At 43.7% G+C, this 23,301-nt stretch overlaps 1 protein-coding gene across 4 annotated transcripts; it reads left to right on the top strand.

Annotated features, from left to right (window-relative positions):
- The first annotated feature begins 592 nt into the window (after positions 1 to 592).
- Xpa (XPA, DNA damage recognition and repair factor) lies at positions 593 to 22,832 on the top strand. Of its 4 annotated transcripts, XR_001872877.2 has the most exons (8): positions 593 to 856; positions 3,414 to 3,524; positions 8,996 to 9,101; positions 10,673 to 10,838; positions 12,382 to 12,499; positions 14,363 to 14,466; positions 15,908 to 16,124; positions 22,613 to 22,735. XR_001872877.2 is itself a non-coding variant. In XM_008851953.3 (7 exons), the coding sequence occupies exons 1-7, from the start codon at positions 703 to 705 to the stop codon at positions 22,628 to 22,630; spliced, it is 702 nt and encodes a 233-aa protein (XP_008850175.1). In that variant the 5' UTR covers positions 593 to 702; the 3' UTR covers positions 22,631 to 22,828. The 4 variants fall into 4 exon arrangements, 3 of the variants coding, with proteins under 3 accessions (XP_008850175.1, XP_017658378.1, XP_008850174.1); XM_008851953.3 differs by lacking the exon at positions 15,908 to 16,124 and having other exon boundaries at positions 14,363 to 14,391; positions 22,613 to 22,828; XM_017802889.2 differs by lacking the exon at positions 15,908 to 16,124 and having other exon boundaries at positions 22,613 to 22,745.
- Positions 22,833 to 23,301: the final 469 nt, after the last annotated feature.

Raw genomic sequence — 23,301 nt, 5'->3', positions numbered from 1 at the left:
CTATGTAGACCAGGCTGGCCTTGAACTCACAGAGATCCACCTGCCTCTGAGCCTCCTGAGTGCTGGGATTAAAAGGCTTGCACCACTACCCCCGGCTTTTTTGGTCTTGAGACAGGGTTTCCCTGTAGCCCCAGCTGTCCTGGAACTCATTTTGTAGACCAGGTTGGCCTTGAATTTACAGAGATCCGCCTGCCTCTGCCTCCCAAGTGCTCGGATTAAAGGCGTGTGCCACCATGCCCGGCTAAATACTTTTTATTTACTTTTTTTTTTTTTAAACGAGTGTATTGCAGGCATGTGTCTAAGTGCACCCCAGTCTTGCAAAGACAGAGGAAGTCAGAAGAGGGCGTTGGATCCCCTGGAACTGGAGTTATGGACGGTTGTTAGCCACCACGTGGGCAATGGGAATCGAATCCGTGTCATCTGAAAAAAGCAGCTAGTGCTCTTAATTGCTGAGCCACCTCTCAAGCCTCGAAACTGTTACTTAAACCTGACTAGATCTAAAAAGTCGACCTCAGCAGAGACCCTTGAGCCAGGGTACCTGCACCAGCTTTTGCGCACGCCCAGATCCTTCCATGTCACCGCCCCTCGCCTGCGCAGGCGCACTCAATCGCGGGTCTGGCCCGCGGTGGCTGTCAGACGAGCGGCGCGCGATGCGCCGGCGGGGGCTGAAGTCTAGGTCGGCGGTCCCTGAGTAGGGTGGCGATGGCTACGGCGGAGGGTGATCCCGCAGCGGTGGAGGAGCCGGTGGAGCTGCCAGCCGCCATGCGCGCGAACATCGAGAGGAAGCGGCAGCGGGCACTGATGCTGCGCCAGGCCCGGCTGGCGGCCCGGCCCTACCCGACGGCGGCCACTGGAGGTTTGGGTCCCCCTCCGCGAGCCTGGACCCGAGCCCGGGGTCCCTGACCCGAACCCCGGCCTCGCGCTTCGGGCCTCATGGGAATGCAGCCGCCCTGCCGTCACCTCCACCGTCCCAGACCTTCCCTTTATGCCCTCCGCCTGCGGCTTTTCCATCAGCCCCGCAGGCCGGCGTACAGAGCGCCCAGCCTTGTAACCCATGTCATTAACAAGCCTGGACCTGCTCCGGCTCCAGCCATCCCGCGAGGGCCTTGGACCAGGCCCTTCCGGGGGCCGCTCCGCATTTGGAGTTAACTGATTGGACTCTCAGCCACCCTGGAATTGAAAAGGGTGGAGCTTGGGACCGCTGTTTCCCCGGAAGTGGCAATTGTGATAAGAAAAGAAAAGGGATATTTTTTCCCTCAGGCTAATCAGGACCAGAACTTGGGTCTTATGGCCGTGGGTTCATGGCATCTTTGGGCCATGTTTGTAATGTTAGTTGTGGTTCTGGCTGCTGGCATTGCTCTTGGGAGTAATTCACCGAATTTATTTCTACTGATTTGTAGGAATCTATATTCTTCTGCAACTTCAGTATATTTCTATATAATATATATGGTGTACTTCATTTTACAAATTATTTTTGCTGTTTTTTTTTTCCTGTTTTTGAATGCCATCTACCTAGCGCACAGATCTTTTAATTTCCTTTTAAAAATCCTTCCAAAAGCTTTCATTGCCCCATTTTCTAACATCCTGAACTCTGGCCTTTCTTTGTTCATCATTTCAGTAGCACAGCATGATACCTTGGCAGCACACATGTGCCTTGTGCTGGAGCCCTCAGACCGTGTGATGTCTTCATCACTCTGGAGCAGACAGATGTGCTTGCTTTTCCTCAAGGGCCTGATATAAGCATAGTACTAATCAGTGCTCAGGTCTGTGAGGACTGGGTGAGGTGGGAATGCTTTTGTTTGCCAGTGTCTTGTCTTCCTCATTCCATCCCACCCACCCCAACAAGGTGATTCTTAGAGTGATCACTCTTGAATAGTAATATATTTTACCAGCAGTGTGAATTTTTAAACTTGCTTTTATTGTTGCCATTAGTCCTGTTGCTACTGACCAGAAACTCTCCTCAACTACGTACAAGCAGTCGACTTATGACTAACACAGAAGTGGAGCTTTCCAAACCATTTGAAAACCCTTATGTTTATGTAACATTTCGTAATGTGCTTTTCATTGCCTTCTTGAAAACTAGGTATATAAGACTTGGTTTTCCATTATGCATACTGCACACAGACATGGATAAATGCCTTGAAAATGTTACTCCTCTTGCCTGCTAAAGACCAATGTCTAAAGCCATGCAAGCCTTCAACTTCCAACAGCCTGGCCAAGTGTAGAGAAAGTAAAGTTCAAGTCCACAGAGGTCCAGATTAGCAAGGAGAGTTGAAGGTAGCCAGACCTGGTGGCACAGGTCTGTAACTGCAACTTCTCAGGAGGCTGAGACAAAGGGGCCCCAAGTTCAAGGCCTGCCTGGGCTATGGAGAGCATTCAAGGTCAGCCTGGGTAAGTTCAGGCCTTATCTCCAAGGAATAAAAGGAAGGAAGGCTCAGTGGTAGAGTGCTTGCCTCGCATGCTTGAGACCCTGAGTTCAATCTCCAGTATTGTTTTTTTTTAAAAAGTAGCATGATTAGGCAAAGTTGGTAGGTTCATCTGGTACTGTTCCTTGTGGGAGCCGTTGAGTTCTGTATCATGTTTGAATACCCCACCCTCATTCCACTCAACATCCATGTTGTAGAAAAGTATGCATTTGAGAGGATTTATGTATTATTAATTTTAACTGTTTGTTACAGGCTTTGCAATTTTCTTCCTTCAGTTCCTTGTTTGCTGATATAGTAAATCATTTCTCTTCATGCTTCTGCCTCTAAACCCTCAAGGCACTTCTTAAATAGACATTTCCCTAGCTAGGTTTATCCTGTTTGCTCACTTTTAGTTCTGGTTGAAATAATCCTCTTAAAGTGATTTTCACAACTGTCTGGTATAGAGTTAACATACTGAAAATATTAGTTACTATCACTATTCTTTCTGTTAGAGGCTGTCATAGATGCTCTCCACCTGTCTTCCCGACTTGTTAACAGAGCAGGACTCAGCCAGCTGTCCTTAGGAAGACCTGCTTAACATAAGGGTTGGCCTTTGGCTGGTATCTAGAATCTTGGATTTTGGTGTGTTCCCTCTACTCTGAAACCAGGGGTTTACTGTGGCCAAAGTGTATCTAGAGTGTGGTTTATGCCTAGGGCGCTTGCAGTTTGGCACTTGGGGCCTGGAGTATGTCAGGGAAGGAAGCTTGCACACCTGGGACTCTTTCGGACCTCACTGTTGTCATGTCTTTTCATTTGACTTTTGAGTAGAAATAGTGACCCCAGCATCCTTATCTTGTTTAATAGGCACTAAGTTTCAAGAAAGTTTCTGTTTACCTACAAGGGAGCATACAGGCCTACCTAGTTCAGTTGAAAGTTCCTGTTTACCCACAAGGGAGCATGCAGGCCTGCCTAGTTCAGTTGATAACCGCTTTTATTTGCTTTCGGCAGGCATGACCAATGTCAAAGCAGCTCCCAAAATGATTGACACCAAAGGAGGCTTCATTTTAGAAGAGGAGGAAGAAGAAAAACAGAAAATTGGGAATGTTGTTCATCAACCAGGTAAAATGAGTTTCCAGAAAAGAAACATCGGTTATTTTGAGTAACGTGAATAATTATTTGTCATTTCATCAGTGGGAAGATTAGTTTTGCAAGAGTGACCATGTTTGTAGTTTTGCTGGTAGGTTAGAAAAACCAAAGAAACTCCAGGGCATGCATGTGGAGGTGATTACTTAACTCGTAGGGTGTGTGTATGGGGCTGATGTTCTCTGTTTTATAATAGACAAGGGGAGCCAAGATATCAATGGACAGAATGAATTCTCAAAAAATGTTTTGATAAGCTGGGCACACCATCACGCTCCTGTACGTCTTGCAACTTGGGAGGCTGAAGCAGGAAATCAATCGAACACAGGAGTTCAAGGCCAGACTGATAAAACTTAGTAAGAGCCTGTTTTAGTTTCATTTCTGACAAATGTCCTCACAAAAACAGCATAGAGGAGGAAAGGGTTGTTTGGTTTACAGTTCCAGGTTATAGTCTTATCACTGAGGGGCAGTTAAGACAAGAGCTCAAGCACCTAGTCAAACCACACCCTCAGCCACGAGCAGAGAGAAAGGAATGCACGTGTGCTACCTGCTTGCTTAGTACTCATCCAGCCCTCTCTGCTCCTGTGCAGACTGTGGTGGTTTGATGAGACTGTCCCCTATAGGCTCCAAGTGTCTGAATGCTTGTCCCCAGTTGGTGGCTCTGTTATGGGAGGTTTAGGAAGTGTAGTCTTGCTGGAGGAAGCACGCCCATTTCTAGTTTTTTCTCTCTGCTTCTTTTGCTTAAAGATGGGGGCTCTCAGCTTTCTGCTCTCACTGCCTCCTCCGCCATGATGGACTCTTATCCCTCTGGAACCATAAACCCAATAAACTCTTCCTTCAGTAAATTGCCTTGGCCATGCTGTTTAATCACAACCACAGAAAAGTAACTACTGCATAGTCCAAGGCTCTAACCCAGGGGATGGTGCCACCTACATTGGGCTGTGTCTTCTTTATACTAATTTAGCGATCAGAACAACCCCCCACAGACATGCTCAGAGGCCAACCTGATCTTGACATCTTGAAAATTCCTCAATCAAGACTCTAAAGTGATTCTAGGTTGTGCTAAGTTGACAGTTAAAAACTTACCATTACAAACCACATCTAAAAAACAAAAATAGAACAAAAGAAAACAAAAACAGACAGAAAATGAAAATTATCTTCATAGACTGAAATGAGAGGCCAGTACCAAGAGATAAAAATTTAGGACATTCAGGCTGGAGGGATGGCTCAGCAGTTAAGAGCACTGGCTGCTTTTGCAGAGAACCTGGGTTTGAATCCCAGCACCCATATGGCAGCTAACAGCTGTTGTAACTCCAGTTCCAGGGGATCTGATGCCCTCTTCTGACCTCTGCAGGTATTGCATGACACGGGTGAACTTGCATACATGCAGGCATTACACTCATATACATAAAAAAAATAAATTTTAAAAATTTAGGACATTCTTTTATTTATTTTTAGGAAAAAAGGATATGAATTTTCTATATAAAGTTAATGCTTTGTTAAATCAATTATATATACACATAATCTCAGGTGAGGATACTTTCACAATGTGAAAAATAATTTTTAACAAAGTTTGTTTGCTCGTCAGTAGTATAGAAGCTTTAAAATCCCAGTGTAGTCTTTAGCTGTAGCACAAGAAGTGTGTTCACAAGGCAAGAAGCAGCTCCATTCTGAGCCTGTCTAGACTATTGTTTTTAGAAGCAGAGGCTTAAAAGATTAAAATATTTATGCTTACTTTGGGTGTCATATTTCAAGAGGGATCTAAGTAAGTATTTAGTCTCCTAAACAAGGTGGCTGGAGTGGAAGTCTTAGAATTGACATATGAGAGACAGTTGTCAAAACTGGTTAGATTTAACTTGGAGAATACTTTCATCTGCTTGCAAATTCAAGAAGTAGTCTCCTGGTCTAAAGAGATTATATTTAGAGCCAGTTGTGGTAGTGCATACCTTTATTCCTAGCACCCAGGAGGCAGAGGAAGGTGGATCTCTGTGAGATCAAGGCCAGCCTGGTCTACATAGTGAGTTTCAGGCCAGCTGGGGCTACAGAGAGACTCTGTCTCAAAAGGAAAAAAAAAAATTACATTTAGTGTGATTAACTTTGTGGGGCAGAGTTTGAGACTGTGGGTGACCATCGGTGAGAGAGGGAGATTTCAGCCTGGTATAATAGAGGGGTACCTATGCATATTAAGCACTGGGCATTTCTGGATTGTTGGTACATAGACTGGGTCTCACAGTGCCTCTGACACTTCCCACCTTGTCGATTGCTGCCTTTGCTGTTGAAGTGTCACAGGATTCAGAGCACAAAAGACTGACTGATGGAAAGACTAAGAAAAATAAGGCCACTTGCCTACTGTATTGTGAAGAAGCTGCCCTATTTTAGGAGGGAACACTTTGAATTCAGGAGCTGGTAAGTCCGTCCCTGTGATTTTGTAGGTATAAAGACGGTATCAGTTAGTTTCTCTCATTGCAGTGACCCATGCCTAACAGGAGCAACTTACGTGAGGAAAGATTTCATTGGCTCACAGTTCAGACATTAGCAGTCTGTCCTGGTGGGATAGGTATGTGGCTCAGCTGCTTGCCACATGGAACCAACCAGGGAGGCAGAGAGAGGGCTCTTCCAGAAGTGTAGCTGTGCTGAGACCCTCAAGGCCTGCTCCACAGAGACCCATTTCTTCCAGCTAGGCCTCACTCCTAAAGGGTCCATAACCTCCCAAACAGTGCCACCACCTGAGGACCAAGTGTCCCAATATAGGAGCCTGTGGGGGACATTCAGACCATAACAAAGATGTATAACGACTATATTTTTGTAGATACCTACATCTGTAAAGGCTATGCTTTAACAAGTCGTTAAATATCTACCGAGAGCCTCTCTTGCTACTTGATCAAGATGTGCATGTTGTTACAGTGTAGACTGGGTCCTTCATTCATCTGTCTTGAAGTCAAGTGATACATGAACAGTAGCAGAAGTGTAAGTTTATTAAAAAAGGATAGAACATATGAGTATAATGAGTTTTAGGTTACTGTTGGTCAGAGGGCTGGGGTCTATCCAGTTGAATCTGGTTTGGGTTTTTTTTAATTGATTTTTATTTTGTGTGTATGAGTGTTTTGCTTACAAGTATGGGTGCACCACGTGCATGCAATGCCTTCCAAGGCCAGGAAATGGCATCAGATTCCCCTGGAACTGGAGTTACAGACAATTGTTAACTGTCGTGTGGGTGCTGGGAACTGAACATGGGTCCTCTCCAAGAGCAGTAAGTGCTCTTAATAGCTGAGTCATCTCTCTAGCCCCTGAATTTGGATTTTATAAATTGGGCCTACATGTGGATTTTAAAAATTGTTCTTCAGATTTTGGTTTTATTCATGCAAACAGCTTTAGTAAGAGTGCTTATCTTAGCCTTTACAGAGGCACAGAAAACACTTGTGGTCCTTGATAGCCACAGCCATAATGTGTTTTGTTCCCAGGATTTTGAATTTTTATTTTTCTTGACCATTCCTGTCTGACTGATGACCTACACTATCAATTTCCCCTTCGAGAACTAGAAGCTTTGAAAATCTTAGGGAGTTTAGGGTGAACACCCGTCAGTGGCTACTTCCTGCAGGTAGGGGTTGTAGGCATCTGGGATGGGGCGTTGTGTCCTTGTTGGCTGGCTGTGCAGTGACAGTAGTGACACTGGGTGACAGACACTGATGCTGAGGTAATGGTTGATGTTCCTGGGACAGTACCATCTGGAACTTGATGGGCTTTTGGGGCCTATGACAAAAACATGAATTTGGACCATCTTTAATGCCAGAAAATATGTAAGTGTTTCAAGTTGATGGGGGCATGTGACAGCAGCATCAGCGGCACCGGCTGAATCCAACAGTGAGCACACTAAAGGACTGAAGGACAGTAATGGGTCAGCCATCATTAAGCACAGGAACCCTGATGAATGCCTAGGGAGAGCGGAAGCTGTCCGAGTGGCAAATGTAAAAGGGATGCTAGAGATGGAAAATCTCATTGTGTGTACTTAAAACTGTCCATTTCAGGGCTTTTGATGAGTAATGTGATGTAGTATCCTCCTAAGTGGCATTTTTTATTATAGCATCTCTGCATTCTAACACATCCTAGTCAATTTTTTTAAGAAACCACCAGTCCTGTGCCAGATTGTTCAGTTTTTTTTTTTTTTTCATAGCTGTACTCTGTATTTTATAAAGAAAAATTTCTTTTAAGAGCATGGAGATTAGCGAGATTACGCAGTGGTGGGGTCTTGACAGACCTTGTTTTGGAGTTAACTAAGGAAGGCAGGGACAGGAATGTTGCACAAACAAGGACCAAATGACAGCTCCTCTTCTTCCTACTGGGAACAGAGGTGGTTCTGGGAGCTGGGGCTTGGCAGTAGCGTTCATCCTAATGACTTTCTAGTGAAGCTTAGACTTGCCAGAGGACCAGTTCTTAGAGGATTATGATCCTTAGCTAGGCATTGAAATAAGAGAATCCAGTCCTCACCGTACCCAGGGCAGATTCTAAGCTAGGTACTGAGGATACAGGGCTCAGTGACTCTCCCCTGAGGGAGCTGACACTGATAAAGAGGGAATTGTTTGCTCTGCTGACAGGGGGTGGGATGAAGGAACAATAATGTCCCCATCTGAGTGAACTCTGAGTTGACGCTCCTAAACCTTGCTTTGCTCACTAGTGCTTTGACCGTGTGATGTGTTGGTGGCCGGTCTCCCCACCTGTAAGCAGATGCCTGCTCTTCTCTCACCCTGGGGCCAGTCTTCTTTGTACTTTGAACAGTACTATAATTAGCAGAATAGAAACCCCCAAAGATGACCACACTCTAATTGTCTTGGAGACTGTGGATATATTACATTATATAGAAGAGACTTTGCAGATGGGATTAAAGTTGAAGACCTTGAGATGGAGATAATCCCTGTGGGCCCAGTGTAATAAGAGGCCTTCCTAAAAGGGCTTGCCTTATGGAGGAAGTGAGCGAGGTGGTGTGGGAAGCTCTGGCCTTGGCCTTATGGAGGGTCTAGGTGGGAGGGCAGCCCCTAGGAGCTGAAAATGTCCTCAGGAAGGAGCATAGCCCTGTAGGCATCTTGATTTTACCCACTGAGCCACACCAGACTTCCAAACCACAGATCTGTAAGGTGAGAGATTTGTGTTGTTGTAACTACTCCAAGTGCAGGAATTTCTTAACTGCAACAGTATATTGTGTTCATGGTCAAGTTCAGAAGGGCTGTTAAGTTGCTAGATTCCCCCCCCCCCCCCGCCCATTACTTCATTGTTTTTTTCTTCTTAGAAAATGGTTTTAGATAAAATGGTTTAAATAAGATAATTTAATCAAAGTTTTTTCCCCCAGAGATATTTGTGTCAGGGATAAAATCTGGTGATGAGCCAGGAAAACAGGGGAAACTATATGTATTGTTTTAGTCCTATGAAAGGATAAAGAGTTCACCCTCCTTCCTTAGGACCGGTCATGGAGTTTGATTACTTGATATGTGAAGAGTGTGGCAAGGAGTTTATGGATTCATACCTCATGAACAACTTTGATTTGGCAACTTGTGATAACTGCAGGTACTCATTTTCAGACTTTTACAAAATATTTATTTTTTGTGGTGCTGGAGATGGAACCCAGGCCTTGAATCATTCTAGGCAAGCCTCTGCTCCTAAGCCACAGCCTCAGCACATTTTTGAGATGGAGTCTTACCTGGTTGTCTAGGCTAGTGGCGAACTTGCAACCCTCTTGCCTCAGCCTCTGGAATGCCTGTCTTCTAACTGGCCTCTGCCCCACCTTCCCTAGCTCTGCACCCCTGACTCTCCGTTCTCTATAGCATTTTGCCTGAACTTTTAAAACAGTTTCTAATTCCTTGTAGACTGTTGTTCTCACCACCACACCAGGCCCATGGGTGCCTCTTACTCCCTCCTGACCCCCTGCCATCACTCACTGTGGGTGTTCTGTGACGTCTAGCCTGCCCAGCAGCCTCTGCACTCATGGCTCCCCCTGCTGCAAAGTGTCTCCCTGGCTCTTCAGACTTCCTCATGCCCTCATCAGAGGCCTCTGATAACCTTCCTGTCTGAAAGTTTTGATTCCTTCACCATGATTTCTAGTCTTAGAGTACTTGTTATGTGGACTGTCTTCTAACTAGAATGGAAGCCTCATTCAACAAGACTTTATTCTTAATTAAATCTAGGCTGTCTTCCTATCGCCTTGCACAGTGCCCGGGAGGTAGATGGAGAAAAAATAAGAGCTAATTTAACTAATTTTCTATGCACATTAAAAAAAATTATATGTGGTGCTTTAGTTACCCCTCTGTCTGTTTTCACACTGGTTTTTGAGCTACACAGAGCCAGATGGAACTCGGTTGTGTTTATGATATGGGACCTTGTATATTTATTTCTTGTCCATCTTTTTTTTTTTTTTTAAGGCAGAGTCTCCTTGTAGCCCCAGCTGATCTGGACCTTGCTATGTAGGCCAGGCTGGCCTTGACCTCAGAGATTCACCTGCCTCTGCCTCCTGGGTGCTGGGATTAAAGGTGTGTACCATCATACCTGGCATCATCTTTGTGCTTTTTGAGACAGGGTCTATGTAGCTCAGGCTACCCTTGAACTCATTGTGTAGTCTGGACTGACCTTGAACTTGGAATCCTCTTTTCTCAGCCTCCTATGTCTGGGGATGTAGGTGTATACCACCACTCTTGGCATTCCTTGCCTACCTTGATTTAATTTATATTTTCTTTCTCATTGAGTCTTTTTCTCGTTATATTTTCCCTACTATTATTTCAAGTCCTTTCTGGAATAAGAAGGACTTTCGGAGATTCTGCTGCTACTGTGAGTTCTTAGTCCAGGTGAGAGGTAAGTTTTGTTTGTTTGTTTTTGACAGGGTCTCCCTGTAACCACAGCTGGCCTGGATCTTACTATATAGACCATGCTGGCCTTGATCTCACAGCAATCCTCCTGTCTCTGCCTCTCGAGTGTTAGGATTAAAGAAGCACACCACCATGCCTGGCTTATTCCATTAGAATTTTTAAAGAATTTGAACTTGAGAACTCTAGGCAGGGAAGTATCTGTTGGTATGCATGCCTTGTGGCTGCTAGATTATTTGAAATTTTTTAATAATTTATATAATGGACTTAATCTCTTTTCAGAGATGCTGATGATAAACATAAACTTATAACCAAAACAGAAGCAAAGCAAGAATACCTTCTGAAAGACTGTGACTTAGAAAAGAGAGAGCCCGCTCTTAGGTACATCGTGAAGAAGAACCCTCATCATTCACAGTGGGGCGATATGAAGCTTTACCTGAAGTTACAGGTACTGCTGTACTTGTGGGACAGGGGGAGGGGGGTTCAGCTTGAGGTAATGTTTTAACAGCAAATGGTTATATTGAATCCCATTTTTGTTTTTGTTTTTGTTTTGGTCCTTTTGAGACAGGGTCTCCCTGTAGCCCCAGCTGGCCTGGAACTTGGAACTCCCTATGTAGACCAGACTGGCCTGGAACTCACAGAGATCCCGCTTGCTTCTGCCTCCAAGTGCTGGAATTAAAGGCATACCCGGCTTGAATCCTGTTTTTGCTTACACAGTGAAAAGGGCCCTTTTCTTCTTTTACGTGCCCATCCCAGTCATGACTAATGACAGTTTATAGCATAATGCTTTCTCATTGAACTTTTTGCTGTGGTACTTTAGAATAAGCATGTTGCTAGTGGGTAATGTAAGGACTCCAGTTTGGAAGCTAAAAGGTTTAGAAAAGAGTCAGACCTCATTTCCCTATCTCTTACCCTTTCTCCACCAAACAACAACAAAAAAAGAAAGCTTAAAATGCTGTTTCAGGAATTGCATAAGTGCCTAAAATTCAACTATACTTGAGAAATACCATTAGAAATGCTACCCAGTGTCCATGTAATTCAGCATCTCTCAGAGCACATCTACTCAGCACCTGTGCTGAGCAAGTTACAGGTGTGCATGCGGGGTCACTTAGTGGCTGGGGCTCTGGTGCCCACGTCTGTTGCCTAGAGTCACAAATATCCTCTTGTATCTACTCCAGAATGGCTTAAGTATTATTATTTTTTTTACTGTTATATGATAATACTGGGACCATTACTTTAGGACAGAGTTTGTATTGGAATGTACTAGAAGATTCCACATCTGTATATTAAGAAGCCAGTCTGGAGAGATGGCTCAGTGATTAAGAGCATTGACTGCTCTTGCAGAAGACCTGGGTTCGATTCCCAGCACCCACACGGTGTCTAACATCCGTTCATAACTCCAGTTCCAGAGGATCCAACACCCTCTTCTGACCTCCATGGGCCTTGCATGACACAGGTCACCTACACACACACATGCAGGCAATACACTTGTACACATAAAATAAAAATAATATTAAAAAAGAAGACACCTTGTAAAAGAAAACGTACTGAATTTCAATAAATAGAAAACCATTAACTAGAAAAGTCACCATTTATTTTATGTACCATTCAAAATAAGTAAAATTGCTGCTAATTAAATTAACACGAGTTTTCTTTCTTTCACTTGGTGCTTTTTTATTTTGTGCAGTGGTACCAGTAGGCTTTATTCTAGATCCTTGTATTCATGCTTGTGCACACAGAAAGGAAAATGTCAGTGCAGTTCCTGCCCGTCCTGAATTTGTGTTTGGTTTGTTTTCTCACTGAGTCTTTTTTTTTTTTTTTTTTTAAATTAAAATTTTCCCTCCTTGTATTTCAAATCCTTCCGGAATTAAAAGGGACTCTGAGGGAATTCTTAAACTGTCATGTGACATGATTCTGCTGCAAATGCAGCTCTATAGTCAGAACTTTATATTGTGCAGCTCTGACAAATTTCAATGTGGACTGTGTTGTAGATTGTGAAGAGGGCTCTAGAAGTTTGGGGTAGCCAGGAAGCCCTGGAAGAGGCAAAGGCAGTGAGACAGGAAAACCGAGAGAAACTGAAGCAGAAGAGGTTCGATAAGAAAGTAAAAGGTGAGTGGCTACACTTCCTGTCACTTCCTGTCGGCATCGAGCTCCTTCCTACCTAAGGATGCAGGTCACCAACAGACATTGGGATGTCCTTTCCATAGGCTGAGAAACCTGGCTTCAAGTTTGCCCTCAGGGACCTGTGCTTGAGGCTTAGTCTACATCTTACACAGGGCACTTCTAAAAGGCATGTAAGCTGTCTGCTTATTGTGAGTTATGTTTTGTGTAATGATAGTGTCAGGATGGGACTTGTGCAACTGGGCATCAGCCAGATCTTAAATGTGGCCTGTAGTATCTAACAAAAAACAACAAACTCCAGTAGCCACCTCTCATTGTTTAAAATGAAAAAGCACGCTCCTAAGTCTTAGTGCTCTGTGGTGGCTAGAAGGGATAACTGATGTTAGCTAGTCAGAGCATCTTTATTTTATAAATGACTGAAGACCAGAAACTGAAGGGACTTGTTCCATGAGCTGGGACAGTAGTCCCAGGTTTTCTTGACTGCAGGTCTTCTTGTGTACTGTCCACTTGTGTATCTGTCTCCACATCTCACCACTCCCTGGTGGCCTATCTCTGCATTCATCGTCCATGTGTGCATCCATGTGTGTATGTGTCCATAAGTCTGTCCATCCATGCGTCCATGCACACACACATGGTATTTCGCATGTGTCAGACACTGTGCTAGTGTTAGGTGCTTGCATCAGTGTGTCAGGAGAGAAACTTGAAGTGGTAATAGTGCTAGGTACTGGCACAACACCAGGAAAGAACACAGGGCGAGGCAGGAGCACCAAGGTTCCCCTGCTCTAAAGAAGTCCTGAGGAAGTAGCCATTACATGTCTGTCATGCAGTAGCTAGGTAGAGTCCCAGTGTGGTGTCCACTGTGTCTAGATAGCATGCATTCTGTGTGTAGGTTGGGTTATATACTCACTTGGTCCATCTAAAAATCTGTATTCTAGCTATAATAATTTTCCTATGATTTTAGGGTTTAGAAGAGGTTTTGGAGGGTGAATGGGATAACTCACATGTCTTAACAACGAGAAAAGGGAGTGGTGGTACTTGTCTGTAATCTTAGTACTCTGGAGGCTGAGGCAGGATTGTGAGGTAGAGGCCAGCCTGGGCTATGTTTAGTCCTTGGTTAAAAAAAAGCCAACCAAGCAACCAACTAACCAAATGAAAAACCCAAACAAAAAAGCAAAAGCAAAAATTTAACCTAATCTTGTTTCTTCTTATTAAAAAGGGTCATGTATTGGCAGTCCCCATCCCCCATCCCCATCACTGTGATTTTCAATGTAAGAGTATAGGATATAGAAAAGTTAAAAAAACTGAAGAACTGCCATGACTCTACTACCCAGAGTTGTCAGCAAGCTTTTAACATTCCACTTCTTTCCAGGCACAGACTCTTAAACGTTTTTTAATAAAAGGCATGCACGCCTTTGATCACAGCACTTGGGAGGTGGAGGAGGCAGGTGGATCTCTGAGACAGAGGCCAGCCTGGTCTACATAGTGAGCGCCAAGCTAGCTGAGGCTACAGGGAGACCCTGTGTTAAAATAACAAACAAAATAAAACAAAACAAACCCCATTTTAAAAATAAAAATGGTAGGTAGCACTGTTGGACATAGGAACTTTATCAAGGCAACCTCATTGAAGCCTCTTTACATAATGTTACTTATCAACTCCTGACTCAGAAAGCTCATTTGTAAAGCATCCTAGAGGAAAGTTTGGTTTGGCAAACTGCCACAGAAGAACATATCGTGGAAGAGTTCTCCCCCAGTCAGCTGCAGCTGCGCCACAGTATTCAGATTCCAGCAAGGACCACTGAGGGGATTTGAAGAAACTTCTCTTAAATTGGCTTTTTCTTTAATCTTTTCTAGTGTTCTGCTCCAGCCCCTCCTCTCTAACAGTAAGTGCAGCTGCTAAGAAAGGATAAAGTAATGAAGAGGCATATTAAGGAAGGGGTGTGGAAAGGGGCCTCCAGGTTAGTTTCCTGCTAGCCCAGGATAAACTCTACAAAACCTCTTTAAATATTTTGTGTGTGTGTGTGTGTGTGTGTGTGTGTGTGTGTGTGTGTGTGTGTGTGTTGTCCTGTGCGTGCGCATAAGGAGGCCAGAGGCCATCTTAAACTTTGGACAGGGCCTCTTGATGAAACTAAAGCTGGCATTTTGGCAAGGTTGGTTGACCAGTGAGCTCCTGGGAGCCATCTCTCTCCATTTCCAAGTATTGGGATTGTAGGCACATGAGGTTTGTTGGTCTTTTTGAGACAGGGTTTCCCTGTCTGGAACTCACTATAGACCAGGCTGGTCTGGAACTCACAGAGATCCACCTGCCTCTGCCTCACGAGTCCTGGGATTAAAAGCATGTACCACCACACCTGGCTTGAGTTTTTTTTTTTTGTTTGTTTGTTTGTTTTTTTTAATGTGGGTGCTGGAGTTTTTTTTTTTTAATGTGGGTGGTGGGGATTCAAACTCAGATCTTCATGGCACTTTTACCCACTGAACCATCTCCACAGCCCCAGCCCAAGGTTTTAACCCAGCTACTAGAAATCACCTCTTTCTTGTCTGTCAGATATTTTGGTGCTAACAATAACCTATGGAGAAAAGAATAGTATTGATTAGAAACTTGTATCTGCAAAGTAATGAGTTTAAAAAGAAAGATTATCTGTAACTTTTTTCTTAGACACTAATTCTGTGTCAAGATGTCATGTGATGGTAACTAAATTCATAGAGTTTGGCTAATAAAACGACTATGGCACCTGGGCTAGAGAGATGGCTTAGTGGTTAAGAGCACTGACTGCTCTTGCAGAGGACCCGGGTTTGAGTCCCAGCACCCACATGGTGGTTACAAACAGTCCTTAACTCCAGTCCCAGGGGAATTTGAAGTCCTCTTCTGACCTCTGAGGCATTGCACAATATGGCATTGCACAACACACGTGCAGGCAATACACTCATTCATATAAAATAAAAATAATAAATAAAAAAGAGACTATGGCATCCATCTCATTTCTTGCTTCTGTTTCTATGATACTTCTATTAAGATAAACACTATTATTAGTATGAACAGAACTTTTTCCACAATTTTCAAAATGGGAACTTGAATTGGCTTCTATTTTTTACTTAGTGTATGTATTAGATAGCTGCTATTGATCACCAGATAAACCATGGATTTTTCTTATTTTTCTGAAGTTTTTCTTAGGATTGGCTTCTTTTATTTTGGTTTACTTCTTGTTTGGATGAAGCGTGCCTTTTAAGGAAACTTTTTGAAGTGGTTATGTGAGTCTCTACAATAAGAATGTTTGCCCTCATTTCCCTTTTGTGAGTCCTCAGAGTTCTGCAAGCATCGCCCCATTGCCTTATGGTGTTCAGTGTGCAGAGGTCCGTGTGATGCCTTCTTTAACTGTGGCTCTTGTTGATTCACTCTAGTGCTTGGTGGAGATGTTCCTGTCCCGACTAGGCCACAGAGGGCGGAGTGGCGTAGCCTGTAGAGTAGAAACAGGAGTTCTCTGTACAGTTTGCTCAGAAGGCTCAGAACAGAGAGGAATGAAAGCAAGTCTAAAGGCTTTTAGTTGAAAATAAATTGGAACCTGGTTCCTCTTGATCCACATCGAAGTTGACACAAAGTTTTCTTCTTTATGGGAAGGTAAGAGATTATATTTACCTGCTTTTAGCATGTGATTTACTTTAGCAGTTTGAGAATTGAGTTTACTACAGAAAAAAGTATAAAAGTCCTCAAGGAATGCTGGGCATGGGTGTGGTAGCACATGCCTTCAATCCCAGCCCTCAGGAGGCAGAGGGAGCTGGATCTCTGTGAGATTGAGGCCAGCCTGGTCTACATAGTGAGTTCCAAACCAGCTGGGGTTACAGGAGACCTGTCTTAAAAAAAAATCATAAAGGACATATAGACAGGATTCCAGATCTCAAAGCCAATGCCAAGTTGGCCTTGCTGCTGCCCAGGTTAACTGGCTCTCACGAAGTATGCATTGGTCACAATATTGGACAACAACTTTGAATTGGTGCAAATGCACCCAGTGTTTTGTGTTTGCAGCCTTCTAGTCTCAAATAAGATGGAGATAGGCTCTGTCTCCCAAAGCTAGTCATCTGGTCTTCATTGTTACTATGCATTCCCCCCAAAGAGGTCACTAAGAAAATCCTAATTGAGGTCCTTTCCAAGTTTGTGGACATTGTCTATATCCTGAGCTGTGGCTATATTGGACTGTTCTGGAGTGTCTCAGAAGAGTTTGAGGGATACAGTTCTGTTCCCTTGCATTAGTTCATGGAGAACAAAATAAGACCAAAGCTTTGTGTGTTACTGTCTTTCCTTGTAACTTTCCCCGCTCCAGGTAACAAGAGGTACCTTCCCTCCCACCCAGCATTTTGAAGTACTTGGTCTCCCTTGGTTAGCTCTTTTATATATTTACCTCAGAAGCACATTGCGTTTCTTTGAATACAGATTGCCTCTTTTGCAAAAACTCAGTTAACAAAATCAAGCTTTAAAATGGTATGAGGTTTTCACTGAAACAAGAATTTTTGGAAAATCTCTTTCGATGGACATTCTAAGCAGGGTCAGTAGCAAGACTGGAAAATCTCTTTCGATGGACATTCTAAGCAGGGTCAGTAGCAAGACTGGTCACCATAAACATCGTCATCCATTTCCTAGAGAGGTGGTCTCTAGGTATCAGCCTTCTGCTGCCAATGGGATCTGGAGGCGACAGCTTGCAGAGCCGCTCGTTCTTTGGTTCTCCAGCCTTCCTTGGGCTTCCTATGTTGTGCAGCACATGCCCGCATGGGTCCCGTCTCGAACCCCAACATGTACGTCACAACTGCTCCCACTCTTACACATCCTGATCTGAGTACCTGTCAGTCTCAGCACCAGTTGATTCCTACTTTCCTGAGTGTTGTGAAACACAAACCTTTATTTAAAACATTTTTGGGGCCAATGAGATGGTTCAGCGGGTAAAGGTACTTGCTGCCAAGCCTCATGACTTGAGTTTGGTTCCTAGAACTCACATGATGGAAAGAGGATTCCTGTCAGATTGTCCTCTGACCTCCACATGCTTTCTATAACGTGTGTAGAGGGTGGGCCCTACAATAACTAAAATGATTTTTTCCAGGTGGTGGTATTTGGTCATTTTTTTACTCTTTTGCACTCCCACTTTGCTTAACCATGAGTTACTTGTAAACACTGTGATTCTTCCAAATATTTACACAGTTCTCCTAAGAACATTTTTCTCTATAACTGAAAAACTGATCATATTTGAGAAACTTAAAAAAAGTGATTATGTGGTATGTAACCTGCATATCTGGTATGTATTCAGGGGCTGCTGGGGATGTGTCTCCTTTAATGTAATCCCTCAGCACCTCATCTTTTGTCTGTGGGCATTTTGCAGCACCCAGGCCAGCTGTGGCATAGCAACATCCCTGCACCTGGATTGCTTAGCAGCTTGTTTCTGCTCCATTGGACTCAGGCTGAATGTTTGCGGGAGGCATAGGCACTAGAGGGCCCAGCAGGAGACCTGCTACCAGTTCTTGAGGGGGTGTCAAGTTAGCTTTCTCCACTAGAGAAGTCTTTAACCTTTGTTATGAATACACCTGGCATTGGGGATGCAACTCTTTTACATGGTGCTTTTAGTAGTATATGGTAGTGACTTACCTGAGCCAGTTATTAGTGTGCATAGAAATGGTGATTATTGGTTCCTTGGGCTCTACTTCTGTTTTTTGTTGTTTTTTTTTTAATGGGGCCTCCCTAGTCCCAGCCCACCTGGAACTCAACCAGGCTGGCCTCAATCTCAGAGATCCACCTGCCTCTGTCTCCAGAGGGCTTGGATTAAAGGCACCAGTGTGTGTTTTTTTTTTTTGAGACAAGGTCCATGTAGCCTAGGGTCACCTTGAATTTGAAGCAATCCTCTTGCCTCTGCTTCCCAAGTACTGGGATTATGGCTGTTACCATTTTTTTTTTTTTGAGACAGGGTCTCACCGCTTAACTCTGGCTGGCCTGGAACTCACTATGTAGACCAGGATAGCCTTGATCTCACAGAGATCCACCTACTTTTGCCTCCCCAGTTCTGGGATTAAAGGTGTGCGCTGCCTGTTTTGTTTTTTAAAGCATCAGGTGGGCTCATGGATTCTTATTTTCAGGTCAGTGCTGTGTAGGTGATTCTTGTCCTTCTTTGATATTTTTGATTGTTCCAGATTTGTCCAGTGGAATCTCTTAAGCTCTCTTCCTTAAGCTTATTTGGAAGTCCTTTTAAACATGCAGAAAATTGCTAACAGAAGAGGACCACGATGCATACCATCCCAGCCTGAGCTGCTGTTCACACTGCCGTTTGCATCGTGTGAGCTCTTACAACAAATGTTTCTGAACCACTTGAGTGTATTGCATAATTACTACCAGACTCTACTTCAGTTTTTCCGAATAGGGATGTTCTCACGAGTGCAACATCAGCAGATTGGCATTTGAATCTGCGTCTACTCGTGTTCACTGCTTCAGTGCTTCCCTTGTGGAAGGACTCAGCGTGGCCGACACAGCAGCAGTCTTTTCTAAGCTTTCCACTTGCACTGCCTTGCTTTTTATGCCATGGACATTTCTGAAGTCTGTTCCCTTCCTCACACTTTTTTTTTTTTAAAACAAGTGAAGCTTTTCCCTTAGGGCTTTTGTGGCACTTCCTGTGGTTGGGTGTAGGGTTTGTATCTCAGACAGGGCGTCCATGTTAGACAACACATCTCAGAACCTCATCTGAAGTGCACAGCAGCATCTGCCCTTAGTGGCAGTGTAATTTTGATTTTCATCTGATGAGCATAAAGAAATTAAGACTATGTAGGTGTTGCTGGAACTAGTGTTTCTATGATGGTTCAAATGCTTTTCTAACTCTGAAACTTCTCCCAGCGGACAGTCAGCCTTCTACAGCATTAGTATCAATGTGGATTCAGTACTTCTTCTTCAATGCTGTTTGGTTCATTTGTCTTTATTTTGGTGCTCAAACTATCTCAGATTTGGCTGGAATCTCATTAAACCAGCTCTCTAAATTTTTAAAAAATTTATGTGTATGAATGTTTTACTTGTGTCCATGTCGTGCAGTGCTCAAGGAGGCCAGAGGAGGGTGTCGGATCCCCTGGAACTGGAGTTAAGGACTCTTATTCATTGCAGGTGGATGCTGGGAACCAAACCTGGGTCCTCTGCAAGAGCAGCCAGTGCTCTTAACCACTGAACCGTCTCCAACTCTCTAAGCCAGCTTTTATGTCACGTGACATACTGAACATTTCTGTCTGGCACAAAGTATGTATGTCTGTGTATATGAGTGTGAGTTCACATTGGTATGTCTAGTTTTAATTCCCCAAATTTCAGGGCTTTTTCTGACAGTGAGGAGCCTGACTTCCTTAGACCCCAAAAGATGACCTTGCCACCACTGCTGCCTCTGGCCCCTCCCCTCTACTGTGGCGTCTACTACTACGTTACTGCTGCATAGGCTTTGGGACTGGTTGGTCAGAAGAGCAGAGAAGGCAGGGAACAGCCAGACCTTGTTAACACCAGGTTAAGTATCTCTAATCTGAAAATCCAAAATGCTCCAAAATCTCAAACACTTGAGTGCCAGTGTGATGCCACAGGTGGAAAACCCAACTGACCAAGTGTGATAGGCATAAGCACATTAGAAATATATAAAGTACATCACGCTATGTGTGTCAGGTTTATTATAAAGGATACAGGAGTTGCACTTAGACTTGGGTTCCACCTCCAAGACACGTATGTGTAAATATTCAAACATCTAAAAATAACCCAAACCACCTGCTCCCAAGGATGTCAGACATGCGCTACTCAACCTGTGCTACCTTGCTTTGACAGCTTCTATGCACGTCCATCCATGGTAAAGACTACAGAAGCAGCTTGATAAGGCTACGGAGCAGCAGGGAGAAAACAGCAGTACAAAACCTAAACCTTGGGTTGTTATGGCTAGAAAGACAGGTTTTTCCTGTACTTAGTGTTAAGAAAATTTTTCTTTCCTCTAAGGACACAAAACATTCAAATTTGGCAGAGAAGTTAGCTTAGTCTGATGGGGCTACATCCACCTTTTGAAAGGTTTTTCTCAATGGGAAGTAGATGTCTGTTAAATCAAGGTTGGACAAGCAGGTTTTGGAACCAAATATCTGCTGTGCCATCCGAAGTCAGGAGGCACAGCCGGCTTCCTTAGAAGGAATAGCAGGAGTTGCTCCAGCTAGTTCAAGAACAATTGGGGTTCTTCATAATGAAATCAAACAGAAATGATCAGAGTTTAGATGACTTTTTTTTCCCCCACCAAATGAAACTGTCTACAGGTGTACACACTGAGTCATAAATCTCAAAAGAAAGTACTTTTTCATTCTTGGAAATGGCAGTAGAGCCTGGTGAAGAATGCGGGCCCAGGGCCAGGCCGTATCATCGCTGAAGCGCCTGCCCAGCATGCGCAGGCCCTTGTGTTGCCTAGACTGTACTGTTGCCAGTTGGCTGACCCTGGGCAGTCTGTTCAAACTCTTGCTTTGGTTTTCTCATGTGCAAGCACTGGGGTGACAGTTCTACCTACCTCAGAATGCTATGAAATAGAAGTCCTTAGACCAGTCCTGGTACATAACTCTTTCTTTTACCATGGTATGTTAAGACTGGAAATGCAAAGATTCAAGTAGTGTTTTGATATTTACAACAAATCTAAAATGGATTAAGGAAAATGAGGAATTCTGGATGTTGATCTTTATGGCTGAGATTATAGAAGATGGCACTCGTACTCCTAGGTATAGGGAGTGCCACTGTCAACTTATGTGCTTGGTAGATCACTGGTCAGAATAGAAATGTAAACAGTGACACCCCCACCCCCATTACACTAGAAATGCAGAGTTCATTTCCAGTGAACCCTGAGTGTTTGGCTTCTTCAGGTAAAATGCAATGTACACTTTGCAGTGACTTTAACATCACAGCACAAAAAGCCATGAACATTGCGTAAGACAACCTGGGCACTATTTTGGATCTTTCCCTACTTCCCAAATAAAAACCCGATGGTTTCTTCCTCTTTTTAATATTCTGTAATCTTTTGCTTGGGTTACTTTGCAATAGTTATGAACAATTACTTTTCTAAAACATTGCTGTTGGTCTGGAGATGTGGCTCAGCTGGTAGAATGCTTGCCTAGGAGGCACAAAACCTAGAAGTTTGATCCCTAGGACCCCATTAATGGGATGTGGTGGTACACACCTGTAATCCCAGCACTCAGGTGATGGAGGCAGGATGATCAGAAAGTCAAGGCTGTTCTCGTTTGAAAGTAGCCTGGGCCACACAAGACTATCTCAGAAACAAAGCAAGCTAGCCAAGAAAGCTAAAACAATGCTATCAAATTTTACAAGATGAATGAACTGAGACATAAGGTCAATGCACAAAGTTTTTCTAAGATGAAAATATAGCATATATTGGTAGAATTCTTAGCTTCCTATTTTTTTTTTTTTTATCTTTTTCCCTGTAGCTCCAGCTGGTCTAGAACGCACTATGTAGACTAGGCTGGCCTCGAACTCAGAGATCCTCCTGCATCTGCGTTTTTTTTTTTTTTTTAAACAAAAAACAAAACCCTTTTGAGTGTTTTGCCTGCACTAAGTGTACCATGTGAGTGCAATTCCCAGAGATAAACATATTGGGTCCCTTGGAACTGGAGTTATGGATGGTTGTTAGCCTCCATACTGGTGCTGGAAACTAAATCCAGGTTGCCGGTGCTCTTAACTGCTGAGCCATCTCTCCAGCCCCAGCTTTCTGGTTAGCAGAATGTGGCATGCCTTTTCCAGCAGAGGTTCCTGAAAAACTTGGAACTTAAGACAGAGACATTCCTGTGCCTTGCTTACATCAGGGGACTCTCTGCTGCTGTGGCATCCTGATGCCCCCAACACACGCCATGCTGTTGGTTCTTTTGCTGTACTAACCCACACAGCCATTTCTAATCTCTCAGTGCATACTGCCCAGTAATGAGATGAGACTGCACAGGCTAAGCAGGAGAAGCAAGTGTGTGTAGCCAGCTCTGCTAGAAAATCAAGGCAAACCATTGCATACTTTAAATACACAAATACCAATGCAAGCCTGACTGGATTTATTTTGTATTCACCTCCAAACCTTTTTTTAACCTTAGAATTGCGGCGAGCAGTAAGAAGCAGCGTGTGGAAAAGAGAAACGGCTGCCCATCAACATGAGTACGGACCAGAGGAAAACTTGGAAGAGGACATGTACCGCAAGACTTGTACTTTGTGTGGCCATGAATTGACATACGAAAAAATGTGATTAATTCAGTGACTTTTAAACAATTTTGTATTCAAATAAAATAAATTTAGATTGGCCCTGTTCAAAATGTACTACAATGTATTCTTCACAGATATACCACTTATATAAATAATGCTTTAGAAATGATTGTGCTTAAGGTCCAGCTTGCCTGGTTAAGGGCAGATGTCAGGTCTGTGGGGGTTAAGGGCAGATGTCAGGTCTGTGGGAGTTTAGGGATAGTGTAGGTTCAAGTGGGGCTGAGGCACAACTCCGTGGTACAGCACTTGACTTGGGGAGGTTCAAAAGTCATTTTGTACACTTAACAAAAAGAAAAAATGTGGAGGGTATGTTTAAAAAAGGGTACACACATCACAAGCATGCACACAGACACCTGTATACCTTGCCAACTATAAGACGTAAGAAAAAAAAAGAGGCAGCTTAGAGCTACTGATTGGGGAATGAGATCTAGGTAAATCCTATACTGGGGGCAGGAAGAAGAGCTTTCGAAGGCCGAAGTTGACCTCAGCCCAAGAAACCAACAGGTCTGCAGTACCTGCTTTA

This window comes from Nannospalax galili, unplaced genomic scaffold (genome assembly GCF_000622305.1).
Source record: "Nannospalax galili isolate Female #2095 unplaced genomic scaffold, S.galili_v1.0 scaffold106, whole genome shotgun sequence".
In the NCBI taxonomy this organism is placed as follows: domain Eukaryota; kingdom Metazoa; phylum Chordata; class Mammalia; order Rodentia; family Spalacidae; genus Nannospalax; species Nannospalax galili.
The sequence above is the reverse complement of the archived record's forward strand: the minus strand, read 5'-3'. Positions and strand labels throughout refer to the sequence as shown.

Coding starts and splice junctions, on each gene's coding strand:
- Xpa (XM_008851952.3), top strand. CDS start 703: ATGGCTACGGCGGAGGGTGATCCCGCAGCGGTGGAGGAGCCGGTGGAG. Junction 857..3,413: donor CCCGACGGCGGCCACTGGAG/GTTTGGGTCCCC, acceptor TGCTTTCGGCAG/GCATGACCAATGTCAAAGCA. Junction 3,525..8,995: donor GAATGTTGTTCATCAACCAG/GTAAAATGAGTT, acceptor CTCCTTCCTTAG/GACCGGTCATGGAGTTTGAT.